Source organism: Dreissena polymorpha, chromosome 1 (genome assembly GCF_020536995.1).
Source record: "Dreissena polymorpha isolate Duluth1 chromosome 1, UMN_Dpol_1.0, whole genome shotgun sequence".
Classification (NCBI taxonomy): domain Eukaryota; kingdom Metazoa; phylum Mollusca; class Bivalvia; order Myida; family Dreissenidae; genus Dreissena; species Dreissena polymorpha.
In genome coordinates this window covers 7,067,769-7,085,379 of record NC_068355.1, presented here as the reverse complement: position 1 = coordinate 7,085,379, position 17,611 = coordinate 7,067,769, and the positions used below count along the sequence as shown (strand labels likewise).

The window sequence follows — 17,611 nt, the reverse complement described above, 5'->3', positions numbered from 1 at the left end:
TACCGTTCTTTATTTTGGAAATAAAATGTGTTACATGTACAGGATTTATATGAAAGTCTTATCGTACGACGGTATCGGAATCGCGATGTACATACGTATCATTTTCAAATTGAGTTATATTAATAATTGTAGTTGCACCTCATAACTTCTTACTTATGCATACATGGACATTGACAACACGCATTAATCAGTTTACAAAACAACATCACACAGTTTACAACATAGTTCCTGCTGTATGAGAAAATCATAACAGGGCATGCACCATAGTACCTATATTACTATTTTGAAATATACTTGAACATTGCTTGTCTTCATCGTTTTATATTATTGAAAATATTAAACATAGGAAAATAACTGATCACAAAATTGATTTCCTTAACAAATGCGTGTACAGTATTTTGTATATCGTTCAGAAGAAAATTGTTTTTGTCTTATTTTTAACCTCTTATAAGACGCCGCATACGCATTACGTGCCAGTTAGCAGCATTGTTCGAATTGCACCCACTTAACGACAACTCGTAGTAATATAACGCAAAATCATATTCTCCTACAATTTCATAGCAATGCCCCAGCAAGTTCAGTGCAGTCTCATGGTGATACAGGTTGATTTTATTTCTTGCACCATATTCAAAAGACCACAAGGCGTCCAATGCACGCAGCTGATTGTCACGATCACCGAGCCCTCCATACGTGAGGTATTGTAAGTAGTGTAGGAACGGACGAGCATCCACCTCAGCACCGCCCATCCATCGTTTATGAACAAGGTGTCTCTCTGCAACTTCCTGATCAGTGATTTTGCGATTCATTTCATACCATAATATAATTGGAACACAGTAAGCTTCTTCCCTTAGAAACCTGACACAACATGCGAATGGGTGTTCACTGAATCCCTTGTCACTGCTACCTGATAGCATGTTAGCAAACATCTGGAGATCACGGTCTCCTTCTATAAGTATTAATCCGCACACAGCCTTTACCTTGCTGTGATACCTTCTTTCCGAATCCTTCAACACTCTTAAGGCCGCGTGAAAATGCCCACTTAGTACAATATTGAAGCCATCTTCAAGCGACAAGAAGCTACATCTGTGTTAAAGGAATATTGAAAACGACTTAAATTTTTGTTGATAAGAACGTTTCGAAGTCGCAAACATTTAGATGATTGCATTGAATTTTGTAACGCATACACGTGTTTAATAAATTCTAAAGCAACCGTTTTCAATCTAATATCATTGGAGTATTCAAAAATTTTGCGAAATGCACATTGTATCTCTTGCTCTAAGGTTGCATAAGAACCGTGTTTTTTAAATATACAACGCGGAAAAGAGTTGAACACTGTTTCCAAAAACTCAAATTTCAGCAGTAAGCTGATGCTGTTACGTAAACATTCACGTCCAAGCCCTCCATCTTGTCCAATTCGCCGTATACTACATGCTTGTAACCGACCTCCTATTTCATCTATATCAATGTAAAATGCATCTTGCAAGTTTTTCTTTATCATTGGGTCTATATACACTAAAAGGCGTCTCTGCTGCAACTTAGAAACTTTCCCATCGAACAAGTTCACTCCTCCTATGATATAATGCGGGAGCCTTCCCAATCGCAGCCATTTCTTCAATGCATGTAAACAAAGCCAAAGGAGAAACATGAGGTTACGTTCGCACCACAGAGACGGATGCGTTCTTTCTATGGTGTAAAACCTTAAAGTTTTACAATGATAGCTTGTTATATAATCTCCCTCGACATTTGAAAATAAGGATTTGTTAATTAGTTTTAACACAATGTTACATTTTATTTGTGTCATATTAAAGCTAAACATTAACATTCGTTCTATCAGGTTCGGAGACAGGCGCCATTCTTCGCGTTTATAATCACTATCGTGATGACCGGATGGTACCAGGAAACACGAAGCTAACCATGCAGACTCAAGTAGCTGAACCGGCGGCCAGTTTCTACATCTACATCTGTCTTTCCAGTGTTGTATTTCAGGAAGAGGTTTGCGTACGATACACCCTTGCACCATATCCCAGTAAGCTATATAACTCACAGAAGGGCCATTTATGTTGGGTGTCCGTAATCTTGCATTGTATGCTCCTGATACTGTTTCCATCGTTGAGCGCTGAACAGTATTTGCCCAGAGTCTTTCCTCACAAACAGATTTGCCATCGATTCGGGTGAGTCCTTTCTGAAGACCTGTAGTAGGTACTGTTGAGGAGGTGTAATGTTGTCGCGGAGCATCAGAACGTTAATAAGCCCGGCCTCCCAGTCTCCCCAGACTCTCATGATATTCACCTTGTTGTGACTTGTTAACATATCAATATCAGATTGGAGACCGGGAATGGTGGTGCCTTCCGTTTGGCTCCCAAAATGAAAACATTCAACGTCCTTTCAATCTAGTTTCCATCCTAACATCTCTATGCCCTCCCTTAATTAGAAAGTTCGTCTCCGCTCCTTTACACTATCTTTCCGGCCCCACTGTCATCAAGTTCTTCAGACAAACGGATAGACAATTTTGTGAATTGTTCTGAAACCTAGAATACACATATTATTTCACTTTTGATTAGTTGTGTTATGTTACATACAGTCTTTACATAGCTTTAAAATGGGACTGATGCATATGTTTATGTCATTTGCTTAAATTGATATAAATAAGTTTCGTATGTTTGTATATATCTCTTTACTAGTGAATTTGATTGTTTTGTATCAAACATGCGTTGTGTTTAATGTATGAAACCTAGTGTATTCCTTGTATTTCTGATTCAATAGGTTGAAGTCTTATCATTAAATTCTGTAAAGTTGTTTAAAATGTACACGAGAACTGAAAAATCGATATAAGCCCAATTACAGATAAATCAGATATGATACAAATACAATTACATAAAGTCTAATTTAATCATGATTTGTTTGTTTTAACAAAAAAGTAACATTTTTTTGGTAAACAAAGTTTTTTTTTAACAGAACAATAGTCGACATATAACTTTGGTTGTCTATCATGTCTGTAAGTCGGTAGTTTCGCCCGTCTATCTGCCCGCATACCTGCTGGTCGGTTTGTCTTGTCCTAAATCTAAAAGGCTGTCCGTCAGTCAGTCTGTGCTTCCTTTTTGTCTATCTGTCTATCTTTATGTATATATGTCTGTCTGTTTGCCAGTACGAACGACTCCTCGCCATCCCACCCGGTCGAATGGTGCCCGTTCGTCCGCCTGATTTCTATATGCATGTATGTATTGCCTATCTTGTCAAGCAGATTTGTCTTTTCGACTTATTTGTTTTTGTCGATCGACCGGTTCTTTGTTCATTCCGTCATTTAGTCCGTCCGTAAGACCGTCATTCCATCTGTATGCATGTCTGTCTGTTAGTTGGCCTTTATGTCTGATTAGTTTTGTATATGAATGTATTATGTTCAGTATAAATTATAGATAAACTCCAACGATAATGATTACCTGCATGTTTGTTTCAAGTTTTTGATCCCCTGCTTTGATGTAGTGAACTCTTTAGACGATTTTCTGATACAAACATTGCTCTCCTAATCAAAATCATGAACAATTGTAATTCAAAATAATATACTGGAAACTATTGTATACAACGACACTGTAGATAAGACTATAATAGCGATAGAATGTACAAATTCTTAAATTTACGCTCTTGTCAATAAAATAGTCGTCTTATATAAATATGCCTTTCTTCGGCTGTACACGATTATGATAATATATTTAATTAATTCAAACTGTGAAAAACTAACATGTATCAATTTCATATCTTTAAGAATGAATAGGTACAAACTTATTATAGTGGTCAAGTGTTCTTGTATTGGTAAATGTGATTCAAAACTTACATATATAGTACTTTTTGGAGAAATAACTGACAGATGAGCAATGTTTTTTGTGGCAATTACCAACTGGGATCCGCTTAGAATAACGTAGTAGGCATACAACAAGTATCGGAACAATAACTTGGTTTGAATTAAAAAAACAATAAACGTTGAACGCTCAGTAATGTTGATTCTAATACAATCTTAAGTAGTTTGTCTTACAACATAATATGGTTATTATATCAACGTTCAGTGGTGTCAGAAAATCATAACATTTCAAAATAACAATATACGTCTACCAATTCCATTTAAATAACGTTGCATATTGGGCGTATTGCTAACCAAAACGAGCTACATTAGCCGTTCAACATGTATACATTTGAACGCAAAGTTAATAAAACCTTAAATAAATGCACCCACATATAAATTAATATACTTAATAATATGTATAGTGTGTTCAATTTAACTTTTACACTTCAAATATGTTTTTGCGTTTAATCATTTAAGCGTGTTTGTATGCGTCAATGTGATTTAGTATTGAAACCATTGAACACAAAATTTAAAAAACGAATCTAGTAATCAACTTATGGAAACAAATTTGTTTTCAATTCTGTTATGACATATGGACTGACGGAATTCGCGAATTTTCAAACGACAAATTTATAATTGCCAGGATGTTAATATTATTATTATTATTTAATATTTTAATGAAGTTTTAACAACAAGTATATTAAATGTTTACATACCAATACATTTATTGAAATGTTATTTCCTCGACGAAATTCATTTCACACTGTTAAATTGTCAATGCCATCTCCGCACGTGACAAATAGCGTTCAACCTTGTTATAAAACTGAATAATTTCCATCCGTTCCACCGTATAATATAAATTGTATCTTACCGTAATACATAAATCTGTGTTGCACATGTCCATATTTACTGAAGTAAACATTCATAGTAATGCATTTTACTTATGTATTGATTCAAACGAATTTCCCCTGGACATATCTGACTGTTTGCACTTATTTGTCTACCACTATAAAACGCGATGAATTGCCGACTTTACGTTTAAACAAACAACGCCAAGATTAATCACGTCATTCACATGTAATAGTTTCACCATTGTATTGGTTGAGATAAGATTTCTGTATGGGAAAAAGGACATGTGTACCTTCAAGGACTGCGCTGTGACATAGTTGTAGCTATTTTCTTCAAAACACTTATTGACATACTAATTGGAAGAGATCAATCACGAGAGAAAATTCGTTCATATTAACATGTACATCGGATAACATAGATATTCACTATTAAAATGGCTCAGTATGTTATCATGTTATTTTTATATTCACGAGCAACAATTTACATTTTACTTTATTAAAAAATGTTCTGACATAACGGAAGTTTTTGCCGGTTTTTATTTTCGACAGTGTTTAAACTAAGCATATGACATATACAATTTTAAACACACATAGTAAATTATTGTTGCAAATCATTGTCCAAAGAGCGCATTCACATAGAGGTATTTCATATTCTAAATTAAATTGTGAAAGTATATGTCAAATTAATCGAATTTAATTTCAAATCTGAATGCACACTCGTTCAATCAAACATATTATACATTTATGACAAATTTGATAGCTACGCAGATATGTGATAGCTAGCTGTTACCACCTTTATTAAACCCCTGACCGTTATCTTCTCCTTTATAAATATACAATCTATAAATAGTCGGCTCGATAAAGATAAACGACATTCGGCCGTTTGTACTTCGTAATTCAAGTCCTTGATAAGAAGGGCATCATTTTCTGACCTATTTACAGGCGTGTCCATCATTTGTACGTGCTTTTCAGTACATCGCGTAACAGGCCGGTCAAAACGTCCGCCAAATGAATGCAATATGCGCAATAAATATTTTGTGAAATTGCAGCAAAAAATGCGCATTTACTCTATCATATTTTAAAAACGTGAATAAGGCAAAATAGAAAGTAATAAATATCAGACTATCGAAACGCACATTGGGCCATACACCAGTGAAACAAATATGCAAAATACTGCGCTAACGTAATATTACGATGAAATTGTTTTTCTTATTGGCGTCGCTCTGGAGTATGGCGACTAGTGTGTAGGTCACATAATCCCAAACCGGAACTCCTGTTTACAGGGTTACATGCAGTCAATTTGATATATAGCACACATTGTTCAGTGAATGCTGCCTAGGATTTGTAAAATAGAATGCAAATGGTTGTTTTTGGTATTAATTTGAAGGTATATTTGTAAGCAATAAGAAAAAAAGCCATTTTTGTGCTCTACTTTTTCTGTCGATGGTTCCCGGCTTTGAAAGTAGGTCATACTATTTGAGTAAAAATGGTCGCCTCCACATGTGTCAAAACTGGTGTGCCTATTCTAAGGTAAATATTTTGAGTTACAACACATAGAATTTGATGGCATGCATTTTTTTCAAAAGATTATGCATTTATCTTTCCAATGATGTATGATGATATAGTGTTGAAACGCTTGGTCATGGTAAAAATTGATATCGAACATCAACTATTTTATATGTAATATAGAAGGAAATTAATTGCGCATGCGTAACCTTTAAGAACTTCCGACCAAGTTAGTCGTCTGCCAGAATTTTGACAATTGACCATCAAAAACTCTCTGTATTGCAAAACATAACTGCCAGATGTCATTTTGACCCAAATTAGGGCTGTTTGCAATTGGGCTGTAGCACTTGGGGTAATAAGGGGGGTAAATGCTGGAAAATCACACCGAAACCTGTTCCGGAGACATATTCTAAGACTACTTAAACACTCGGTATTGTTTTTCAGTGACATTTTGACATTAATTTGCATCAATCTCAAAAATGAACCTAATGCATGTCTTTATTTCATCTGTATCTATTATTATTGTTTACTTTTTGAACCTTTTACTGTTAAAAATGCCTGCCAATATTTGACCGACACTGTTATTTGCCTTCGCTTTCAACCCCGTCAGGCAATTCTACTCAGAATAAGTTTTAATAACACTACTTTGCCTTATTTTTCCTGTTTGGATATCTTGCTGAGTTCAAGCAAAATCAAGTGTTCAGCTGAAAACACAAAAATGATAATAATATTATGCTTTCTTTGCTGGAGGAATGTTGTTGTCATAGACCCCGCATGAAAAACACCAGAGAATCTGTATTTAAGTGACCCCATTATCACTATTATTATGCGTAAACCTAAGCGTGCATTTGTAGGCGGTGTCGAAATGGGTCTATAGCTCTGTCTGAACTGTCGTCCAATTGGTTTACAGGTCCGGCTGAAGTGACAGGCCATCAAAAACTGTACAGCATGACTGATTCCGAGACAGCCCTCAACATTCGCCCAGTCGTGTCGAGAGGATCGGTGTCTTTGTAGGTTAGTACACCTTTATTTTCAATTAAATCTATTGTAAAATGATTTCTTTGATACCTTGGAACACGTTTGTCCCCAAAATTAGGAAAATTGGGTGTTTTACATTTACTGCAGCTCTGAAACAACATTTTAAGGCGATAACTTTACCAGTGTGCCCAACAATGTGATTCCGGCGTGGTGACTTATCCCTTTGCAGCAAATAAAGCAACACAGACTATTGAAAGCTTACTCTAATTGTATCCCACTTACATTAGTTGGCACCGTTATTGGTAAATGTGCACAAGAAACCTTTTTGTTTCCTCAGATTACACGGAATCGAGCACCCGGGCCAGACTGACACTTTCCGGAGCCTGTCCGAGACGGAACGCGAGCCTAGGAATCATAGGTCCAGGTGTGGCAAAAGACTTAAAGCTCATGTCTGACGATCACTTTTTTTGAGTCAGGAATTCAAGTGTGTTGTATTTCCATGCAAGCAAGCCCTTTTGTTGGGTGAAATGACATCAGAAATGCTGCTTCTACATGGATTTTACCTAAAATGTGCCCCCCCCCCCCAAAAAAAAAGTTTGTTCGAAACCTGTTCAAAACCTGCTTTGATGCACAAATATTGCCATTGATGATTTTTGTCACTTCTTCAGTCATCTGTTACATCAACTTTGCCTATTAGAATCGAAAGTGATGACTTGTATGAAGTCTAAGTGCTGCATGTATGATGAAACCAAGTTTGGCTTTTCTTCCATAATTCTTGACGCGAAACGCTGTTACGCATGACGCTTTCAACGGCGACTTTTATGAATAAATCTGTGTGTCATTGTACCGGAACTTTGTGATCTGTCTCAAAACAGATTATACCTGTGGGAAAAGTGCCTTTTATATAAATTTAAAGGGGTTGGGTTCTCTTTAAGGTCACATAATCCCAAACCGGAACTCCTGTTTACAGGGTTACATGCAGTCAATTTGATATATAGCACACATTGTTCAGTGAATGCTGCCTAGGATTTGTAAAATAGAATGCAAATGGTTGTTTTTGGTATTAATTTGAAGGTATATTTGTAAGCAATAAGAAAAAAAGCCATTTTTGTGCTCTACTTTTTCTGTCGATGGTTCCCGGCTTTGAAAGAAGGTCATACTATTTGAGTAAAAATGGTCGCCTCCACATGTGTCAAAACTGGTGTGCCTATTCTAAGGTAAATATTTTGAGTTACAACACATAGAATTTGATGGCATGCATTTTTTTCAAAAGATTATGCATTTATCTTTCCAATGATGTATGATGATATAGTGTTGAAACGCTTGGTCATGGTAAAAATTGATATCGAACATCAACTATTTTATATGTAATATAGAAGGAAATTAATTGCGCATGCGTAACCTTTAAGAACTTCCGACCAAGTTAGTCGTCTGCCAGAATTTTGACAATTGACCATCAAAAACTCTCTGTATTGCAAAACATAACTGCCAAATGTCATTTTGACCCAAATTAGGGCTGTTTGCAATTGGGCTGTAGCACTTGGGGTAATAAGGGGGGTAAATGCTGGAAAATCACACCGAAACCTGTTCCGGAGACATATTCTAAGACTACTTAAACACTCGGTATTGTTTTTCAGTGACATTTTGACATTAATTTGCATCAATCTCAAAAATGAACCTAATGCATGTCTTTATTTCATCTGTATCTATTATTATTGTTTACTTTTTGAACCTTTTACTGTTAAAAATGCCTGCCAATATTTGACCGACACTGTTATTTGCCTTCGCTTTCAACCCCGTCAGGCAATTCTACTCAGAATAAGTTTTAATAACACTACTTTGCCTTATTTTTCCTGTTTGGATATCTTGCTGAGTTCAAGCAAAATCAAGTGTTCAGCTGAAAACACAAAAATGATAATAATATGCTTTCTTTGCTGGAGGAATGTTGTTGTCATAGACCCCGCATGAAAAACACCAGAGAATCTGTATTTAAGTGACCCCATTATCACTATTATTATGCGTAAACCTAAGCGTGCATTTGTCGGCGGTGTCGAAATGGGTCTATAGCTCTGTCTGAACTGTCGTCCAATTGGTTTACAGGTCCGGCTGAAGTGACAGGCCATCAAAAACTGTACAGCATGACTGATTCGGAGACAGCCCTCAACACTCGCCCAGTCGTGTCGAGAGGATCGGTGTCTTTGTAGGTTAGTACACCGTTATTTTCAATTAAATCTATTGTAAAATGATTTCTTTGATACCTTGGAACACGTTTGTCCCCAAAATTAGGAAAATTGGGTGTTTTACATTTACTGCAGCTCTGAAACAACATTTTAAGGCGATAACTTTACCAGTGTGCCCAACAATGTGATTCCGGCGTGGTGACTTATCCCTTTGCAGCAAATAAAGCAACAAAGACTATTGAAAGCTTACTCTAATTGTATCCCACTTACATTAGTTGGCACCGTTATTGGTAAATGTGCACAAGAAACCTTTTTGTTTCCTCAGATTACACGGAATCGAGCACCCGGGCCAGACTGACACTTTCCGGAGCCTGTCCGAGACGGAACGCGAGCCTAGGAATCATAGGTCCAGGTGTGGCAAAAGACTTAAAGCTCATGTCTGACGATCACTTTTTTTGAGTCAGGAATTCAAGTGTGTTGTATTTCCATGCAAGCAAGCCCTTTTGTTGGGTGAAATGACATCAGAAATGCTGCTTCTACATGGATTTTACCTAAAATGTGCCCCCCCCCCCCAAAAAAAAGTTTGTTCGAAACCTGTTCAAAACCTGCTTTGATGCACAAATATTGCCATTGATGATTTTTGTCACTTCTTCAGTCATCTGTTACATCAACTTTGCCTATTAGAATCGAAAGTGATGACTTGTATGAAGTCTAAGTGCTGCATGTATGATGAAACCAAGTTTGGCTTTTCTTCCATAATTCTTGACGCGAAACGCTGTTGCGCATGACGCTTTCAACGGCGACTTTTATGAATAAATCTGTGTGTCATTGTACCGGAACTTTGTGATCTGTCTCAAAACAGATTATACCTGTGGGAAAAGTGCCTTTTATATAAATTTAAAGGGGTTGGGTTCTCTTTAAGGTCACATAATCCCAAACCGGAACTCCTGTTTACAGGGTTACATGCAGTCAATTTGATATATAGCACACATTGTTCAGTGAATGCTGCCTAGGATTTGTAAAATAGAATACAAATGGTTGTTTTTGGTATTAATTTGAAGGTATATTTGTAAGCAATAAGAAAAAAAGCCATTTTTGTGCTCTACTTTTTCTGTCGATGGTTCCCGGCTTTGAAAGTAGGTCATACTATTTGAGTAAAAATGGTCGCCTCCACATGTGTCAAAACTGGTGTGCCTTTTCTAAGGTAAATATTTTGAGTTACAACACATAGAATTTGATGGCATGCATTTTTTTTCAAAAGATTATGCATTTATCTTTCCAATGATGTATGATGATATAGTGTTGAAACGCTTGGTCATGGTAAAAATTGATATCGAACATCAACTATTTTATATGTAATATAGAAGGAAATTAATTGCGCATGCGTAACCTTTAAGAACTTCCGACCAAGTTAGTCGTCTGCCAGAATTTTGACAATTGACCATCAAAAACTCTCTGTATTGCAAAACATAACTGCCAGATGTCATTTTGACCTAAATTAGGGCTGTTTGCAATTGGGCTGTAGCACTTGGGGTAATAAGGGGGGTAAATGCTGGAAAATCACACCGAAACCTGTTCCGGAGACATATTCTAAGACTACTTAAACACTCGGTATTGTTTTTAGTGACATTTTGACATTAATTTGCATCAATCTCAAAAATGAACCTAATGCATGTCTTTATTTCATCTGTATCTATTATTATTGTTTACTTTTTGAACCTTTTACTGTTAAAAATGCCTGCCAATATTTGACCGACACTGTTATTTGCCTTCGCTTTCAACCCCGTCAGGCAATTCTACTCAGAATAAGTTTTAATAACACTACTTTGCCTTATTTTTCCTGTTTGGATATCTTGCTGAGTTCAAGCAAAATCAAGTGTTCAGCTGAAAACACAAAAATGATAATAATATTATGCTTTCTTTGCTGGAGGAATGTTGTTGTCATAGACCCCGCATGAAAAACACCAGAGAATCTGTATTTAAGTGACCCCATTATCACTATTATTATGCGTAAACCTAAGCGTGCATTTGTAGGCGTTGTCGAAATGGGTCTATAGCTCTGTCTGAACTGTCGTCCAATTGGTTTACAGGTCCGGCTGAAGTGACAGGCCATCAAAAACTGTACAGCATGACTGATTCGGAGACAGCCCTCAACACTCGCCCAGTCGTGTCGAGAGGATCGGTGTCTTTGTAGGTAAGTACACCGTTATTTTCAATTAAATCTATTGTAAAATGATTTCTTTGATACCTTGGAACACGTTTGTCCCCAAAATTAGGAAAATTGGGTGTTTTACATTTACTGCAGCTCTGAAACAACATTTTAAGGCGATAACTTTACCAGTGTGCCCAACAATGTGATTCCGGCGTGGTGACTTATCCCTTTGCAGCAAATAAAGCAACAAAGACTATTGAAAGCTTACTCTAATTGTATCCCACTTACATTAGTTGGCACCGTTATTGGTAAATGTGCACAAGAAACCTTTTTGTTTCCTCAGATTACACGGAATCGAGCACCCGGGCCAGACTGACACTTTCCGGAGCCTGTCCGAGACGGAACGCGAGCCTAGGAATCATAGGTCCAGGTGTGGCAAAAGACTTAAAGCTCATGTCTGACGATCACTTTTTTTGAGTCAGGAATTCAAGTGTGTTGTCTTTCCATGCAAGCAAGCCCTTTTGTTGGGTGAAATGACATCAGAAATGCTGCTTCTACATGGATTTTACCTAAAATGTGCCCCCCCCCCCAAAAAAAAGTTTGTTCGAAACCTGTTCAAAACCTGCTTTGATGCACAAATATTGCCATTGATGATTTTTGTCACTTCTTCAGTCATCTGTTACATCAACTTTGCCTATTAGAATCGAAAGTGATGACTTGTATGAAGTCTAAGTGCTGCATGTATGATGAAACCAAGTTTGGCTTTTCTTCCATAATTCTTGACGCGAAACGCTGTTGCGCATGACGCTTTCAACGGCGACTTTTATGAATAAATCTGTGTGTCATTGTACCGGAACTTTGTGATCTGTCTCAAAACAGATTATACCTGTGGGAAAAGTGCCTTTTATATAAATTTAAAGGGGTTGGGTTCTCTTTAAGGTCACATAATCCCAAACCGGAACTCCTGTTTACAGGGTTACATGCAGTCAATTTGATATATAGCACACATTGTTCAGTGAATGCTGCCTAGGATTTGTAAAATAGAATACAAATGGTTGTTTTTGGTATTAATTTGAAGGTATATTTGTAAGCAATAAGAAAAAAAGCCATTTTTGTACTCTATTTTTTCTGTCGATGGTTCCCGGCTTTGAAAGTAGGTCATACTATTTGAGTAAAAATGGTCGCCTCCACATGTGTCAAAACTGGTGTGCCTATTCTAAGGTAAATATTTTGAGTTACAACACATAGAATTTGATGGCATGCATTTTTTTCAAAAGATTATGCATTTATCTTTCCAATGATGTATGATGATATAGTGTTGAAACGCTTGGTCATGGTAAAAATTGATATCGAACATCAACTATTTTATATGTAATATAGAAGGAAATTAATTGCGCATGCGTAACCTGTAATTTTTTTCGCTTATGGGAGGAGAAGTTATTTTACGGATCAATATATATATTTTTGTTTTAAGAATATCTTGCATAGTGGTGATTTTTTGTGTAAATTAGTGTAGATAAGTACTTCATTTGTGCCTATTCACTTTAATACAACACTTATTGCCAATAATGCAAAGCTAATTGTTTTAATTAATAACTGATCCACAACTGGTCACAGGGGAAAGATCACAGGGACTGGGCAAATACGCGAAACTTTCTGGTTTTGTATAAAAACGAAACATAATCAACATATATTTATTTTGTGGTTTTTCTAATTTGCTTATTTAGTAGAGAATCAATGTAGTACGATATTTGACGACATATCGCGCTAGCAAGTTTATTGGAAGGCGTAGTGGTACGAAAACGTACAATGTATTAGTGTATTAATAGACATATGATAACGATAACAACTTCACCAAATAGCAGTACATGAATAATGTCAGCCGGAATAGCTCAGTTGGGAGAGCGTTAGAATGAAGTTGTTTACGCAACAATCATCTAAAGGCCCCAGGTTCAATCCCCGGTTCCGGCACGAACGGAACAGTTCGAAGGCTGACAATATTTTGCAGTCAGGTTAATAAATCAAATAAAGCTTTATTTTATGTAGGCATTTTAAAATTCATTTTACTACAATTGGACATTTTTATTAAAATTAATGGATGCCGCGTGGTAACAACGTTAATTAAAGTTTCTTACATCACTTAAATATCTTATAAAAAAATACAAGTGTGTTTATATTAACAAACAAATGCAAACAGCACATATTATCCATGTATTTTATGCTTGTCTATCATAGGCCCTCAGTACTATCCCTACCACATATAGAGCGCGAGGCGCGACAAGTATTATTGATTTTAACAATGAGTTGCGATAAAGGAAGCAGCCGCTTATCAAGGAGGAGCTGTGTCCCAGCAACCCGTTTCCATAGAGTCAAGCACTGCTCGGAGTTTTTTTTAAGAACCACATATAGAGCGCGAAGCGCGACACGTGTTACTATCAAGGTGGTATGGGCCCTTTAGCATCATCCGACCATTACGTCCATAGTTATCTTCCTTAGAATTTTAGAAATTTCGAAATCGTTGTTCGAAGTCCAAAATTTTCATCCGATTGTTCCCAAACTTGCACAGGTTTTTTTTATCAACGAGGACCCAACCTAAACTCTATATGAGCAATATCGGACCATAAGTCGAGAATTATGTCTCTTTGAATTTAAAAATAAAAGTGAAAAGCTGATTGGTTAGGTGATTATGTCAACATTTTTCATCAGATTCTTTCCAAACTTACAGTGTCTTCATAACAATGAGCATTTTTACCTCATTTAAAATGAAAAAAACATCGGGACAATAAGTCCAGATTTTTTTTCTATTAATTTGACAAAATAAACAATTTCCACTTGTTTAAAAGATTTCACAATTTTCGTCTGAATCTTTCAAAACTTGTTAAGTGTTTTTATATCAGTATTACTCGAACCCTATTGAAAATGACGAATATCGGAGCAATAAATATATTATGATCTTTTACTGAATTTCAAAGTATTGTGAAATGCAGCTTCTTTATGCAATTTACAGTTTCCATTCAAAATATTTTCAAACGTTTACAGTGTTTTCATATCAATGAGTTCTCAACCCCATTCGTAAATGAGCAACGTAAGAATAAGTTCAGAATCATCTCCCCTTGAAGTTGTGAAAAATATAAAATTACGCTTACAAGATGAAGCAGATTTTTTTAAACCTACACAGTTCTGTTCCATTAATGAAAACTGCACGCGGATGCCAGTAAAAAAAGGAAACCAATGTAAATAAAATGAACTATGAAACATTTGGGGGGTAACAACACAAAATCATTGATAATAGTTTGTTGTTGTTTTTTTTTGGGGGGGGGGGGGTTATAACACAACATCATTAATAATGGTTATTTGGGGGTTATAACACAAAATTATAGATAATGGTTATACCAGTATCTTTTTATATTTTGTTTAAAATAATCGGCCAATATATTAATATTTACAGTAGAAAAAATCAGTTCCATGTAACTCCATTGAGTGCCTTTTACACTGAAATTCCCGACGCCCTTTGATGCTTTGCATCAATACTTATCTTGTAAATACACAAATTGAAATTTCAGCTGCATCATGAGGAGAGAAGCCGTATTACAGCATGTGGTCCTTTATTATGTCAAGTTTTCTATTACTAAACAGTGAGACACGTTACAAATGTAGATCTTCTAGATACAAGCAAACACAAACAACTCACAATAAGTAATAAACCTGGGGCCATCGCTTAGGACCGATGAACGCAAAGCAGTTGTATTGTACACACTTTGCCAAGAGTAATTAAAACAAACATTAAAGTGTTAATTATAATTTACCTAATAGCATCGCAATTCAAATAAAATAACAATACAATAGATAATTCATAATTTAATTTAATTTTCTTTTAAAACTACTAAAATGTTAGCTGAACAGCACAGCAACATAACTTTTTGAGGCAAGTTCAAATAAAACTAAGGCAAGTATAAACTATCTCTCGCCCAAGATGTGTTCCTAGGCTTATCGAAACACGTTGATAATAGTGAGTATATGCATTTATCTAATATGATTATAGGTGCTACCTAATTTACGGGCAAAAGCTATTTAAGTTTTTGATAACCATGTATTTTTAATAAATACATGGATATTATTGTGTTCAATATATTATAACTGTTTCAATAATAAAGTAATGCATCCAAACAAATCAATCTTAAAACGAGTTACATGTCCCTAGCTTTAAGATCTAGCATCTTATAATTTTGTGTTTTCTAGCCGCATGCATTTAAAGCTTGTTCGGTTGCTGCAGGTATAGTGGATAGGGTGTCGGCTTAGTCACTGGGAGGTCTCTGTTTTGATCCCTTAAGTGGGATCATTCTTTAGATCACCCTAAAGACACTAAGTACTAGTCCTACCCAGGAAACAGTTTATTTCATCAAATGTCTCAAGTCAACTTAACATCTTGCAAAAGCAGTTGGTTTTAGCATACAGTACACTGATTTAACAAAATCAAAATCATGTGATGTTTCAAATCAATTTTGATTGACAAATTTGACAGGATTTTTGTTTAAAACAATAAGTTTTAGACTGTCAAATTAAACACACAAAGTATTGAAAGCCATACCTGGAGCTTTCGTCCGTCTTCTACGAACTTCATCAGCAGAATGATTTCTACTGTTTGGAAACGTTAACACCGATAATTGTCTTTTTATTATCAATGTATAATTATGTGAAACAGCATGACAGCATACTTGTTTTGCAATTAAAATATTTTATAAACACATGTATATTGCAGGGTTCTTATTTTCTTTCGCAAACTATTGACGAAGAGTTAAAATTTTGTCGCCACTAAAGCTAGCCATTTTGTAGCAAAATATTTTAATTTTGTCGCCACTAAAGCTAGCCATTTTATAGCAATTCTTAAATCACAGTCTAAACTGCATTAACTTTGTTTGTAGCTCTACGATTTCAATGCAAATATTAGAATGCATAATGTTATATCATCCATATTTTTTTAATTTAAACATTCAAATAACACATACAATAAAACATAGATCATCAGTAATCATATAAGCTTATTTATATGTCAGTCATTGTTTTTCTTGGCTAACCCGCAAGCAGAAGCATGTAAATGATGTAAGTATATATATATATATATATATATATATATATATATATATATATATATATATATATATATATATATATCAAGTGTATGAAGTGGCATTTTAGAAATCATTGGGTCCATGCTTTATTTTATTTTTGTTATATCATGTTTATTTATCATTTAAATATCTTATAAAAACAACTAAAGCGGTACAAATTGTATCAAAACAACATTTGATTAATGTGTGTTGTTCTAATTGAGTCCATTACAGATACTGTTGAGAATTGGCGTAACCCCAAGGCCAAAGCAATGATACACATTTCGGAGACAGTCAGAATTGGCTGGCTGCCAAAATCCAAATTCCCAAAAGTCCGATTTACCACTTAATTCATGCGCAATAAAATTAGTTCTTCGCAGATCTCAATAACCCGTCTTGTAAGTACAGAGCATCACTATATAACATAACAGTGTTTCTAAGCATCAATCATCCAATCCTCTATGGTATTTTGTACAACTGTAAAATGTATGTTTTCAGAAATAAAATGTTATGAAAAAAAAGAGACGCATTTTTCTAGCGCAGTGATCCCTTTGTCTGAGGTATTAACCCTTAAGATGGGCATGAGTTCTATTCCTGTGAAAAACAAAGCAAATCCCAATAATGTAATGCATGAAATAAATATTAAAAATAGTGCAATTAATGTGTGTGTAATTGTGTGTGTTTTCGAGTTTGTAGCTTACCTGAATATCACGTGCTCAAGATCAAATTTGTTTATCCATTTTTGTTCGTGCTAGCTTGTCCTTATAATGTCATATGTTCTGGAGTATTGCCATTGTGTATACTCTAAAGTCCAGATTTATGCGGTAGTCGAGTGGAAACACACTGGTCTACAATTCCAGAGGTCTCCGGTTCCATTCCTGGCCGGGGCACTTGCAATTTTAGAAATGCTTCAAGTGTTTCCCACCCAACTAGAGATGCACTGGTTTGAAACCAATGTAATTCTCGCGTGTATCGATGCTATACACTTGAGTACGTAAATGAAA

General features: G+C 35.6%; 1 protein-coding gene and 1 long non-coding RNA gene across 6 annotated transcripts; one reads left to right on the top strand and one right to left on the bottom strand.

Moving 5' to 3' along the window:
- Positions 1 to 305: 305 nt before the first annotated feature.
- Positions 306 to 4,917, bottom strand: LOC127869813 (uncharacterized). Of its 4 annotated transcripts, none has more exons than XM_052412482.1 (3): positions 4,552 to 4,917; positions 3,438 to 3,520; positions 306 to 2,528 (listed from the first exon to the last, which is right to left on the bottom strand). In XM_052412482.1, exon 3 carries the CDS (start codon positions 2,105 to 2,107, stop codon positions 1,040 to 1,042), a length of 1,068 nt encoding a protein of 355 aa, XP_052268442.1. In that variant the 5' UTR covers positions 2,108 to 2,528; positions 3,438 to 3,520; positions 4,552 to 4,917; the 3' UTR covers positions 306 to 1,039. The 4 variants fall into 4 exon arrangements, with proteins under 4 accessions (XP_052268442.1, XP_052268450.1, XP_052268434.1 ...); XM_052412490.1 differs by having other exon boundaries at positions 306 to 2,521; XM_052412474.1 differs by having other exon boundaries at positions 4,707 to 4,917.
- A 1,038-nt stretch (positions 4,918 to 5,955) lies between these two features.
- LOC127869802 (uncharacterized) lies at positions 5,956 to 12,052 on the top strand. 2 transcript variants are annotated; one of them, XR_008044690.1, is made up of 7 exons: positions 5,956 to 6,619; positions 7,100 to 7,203; positions 7,505 to 7,591; positions 9,268 to 9,371; positions 9,673 to 9,759; positions 11,438 to 11,541; positions 11,843 to 12,052. It is a non-coding gene; the product is annotated as an uncharacterized LOC127869802 (long non-coding RNA). The 2 variants fall into 2 exon arrangements; XR_008044691.1 differs by having other exon boundaries at positions 6,199 to 6,213.
- The last annotated feature ends 5,559 nt before the right edge of the window (positions 12,053 to 17,611 follow it).

Bases quoted from the DNA above. Each gene is read 5' to 3' on its own strand.
- LOC127869813 (XM_052412482.1), bottom strand. From the start codon at position 2,107: ATGGAAACAGTATCAGGAGCATACAATGCAAGATTACGGACACCCAAC.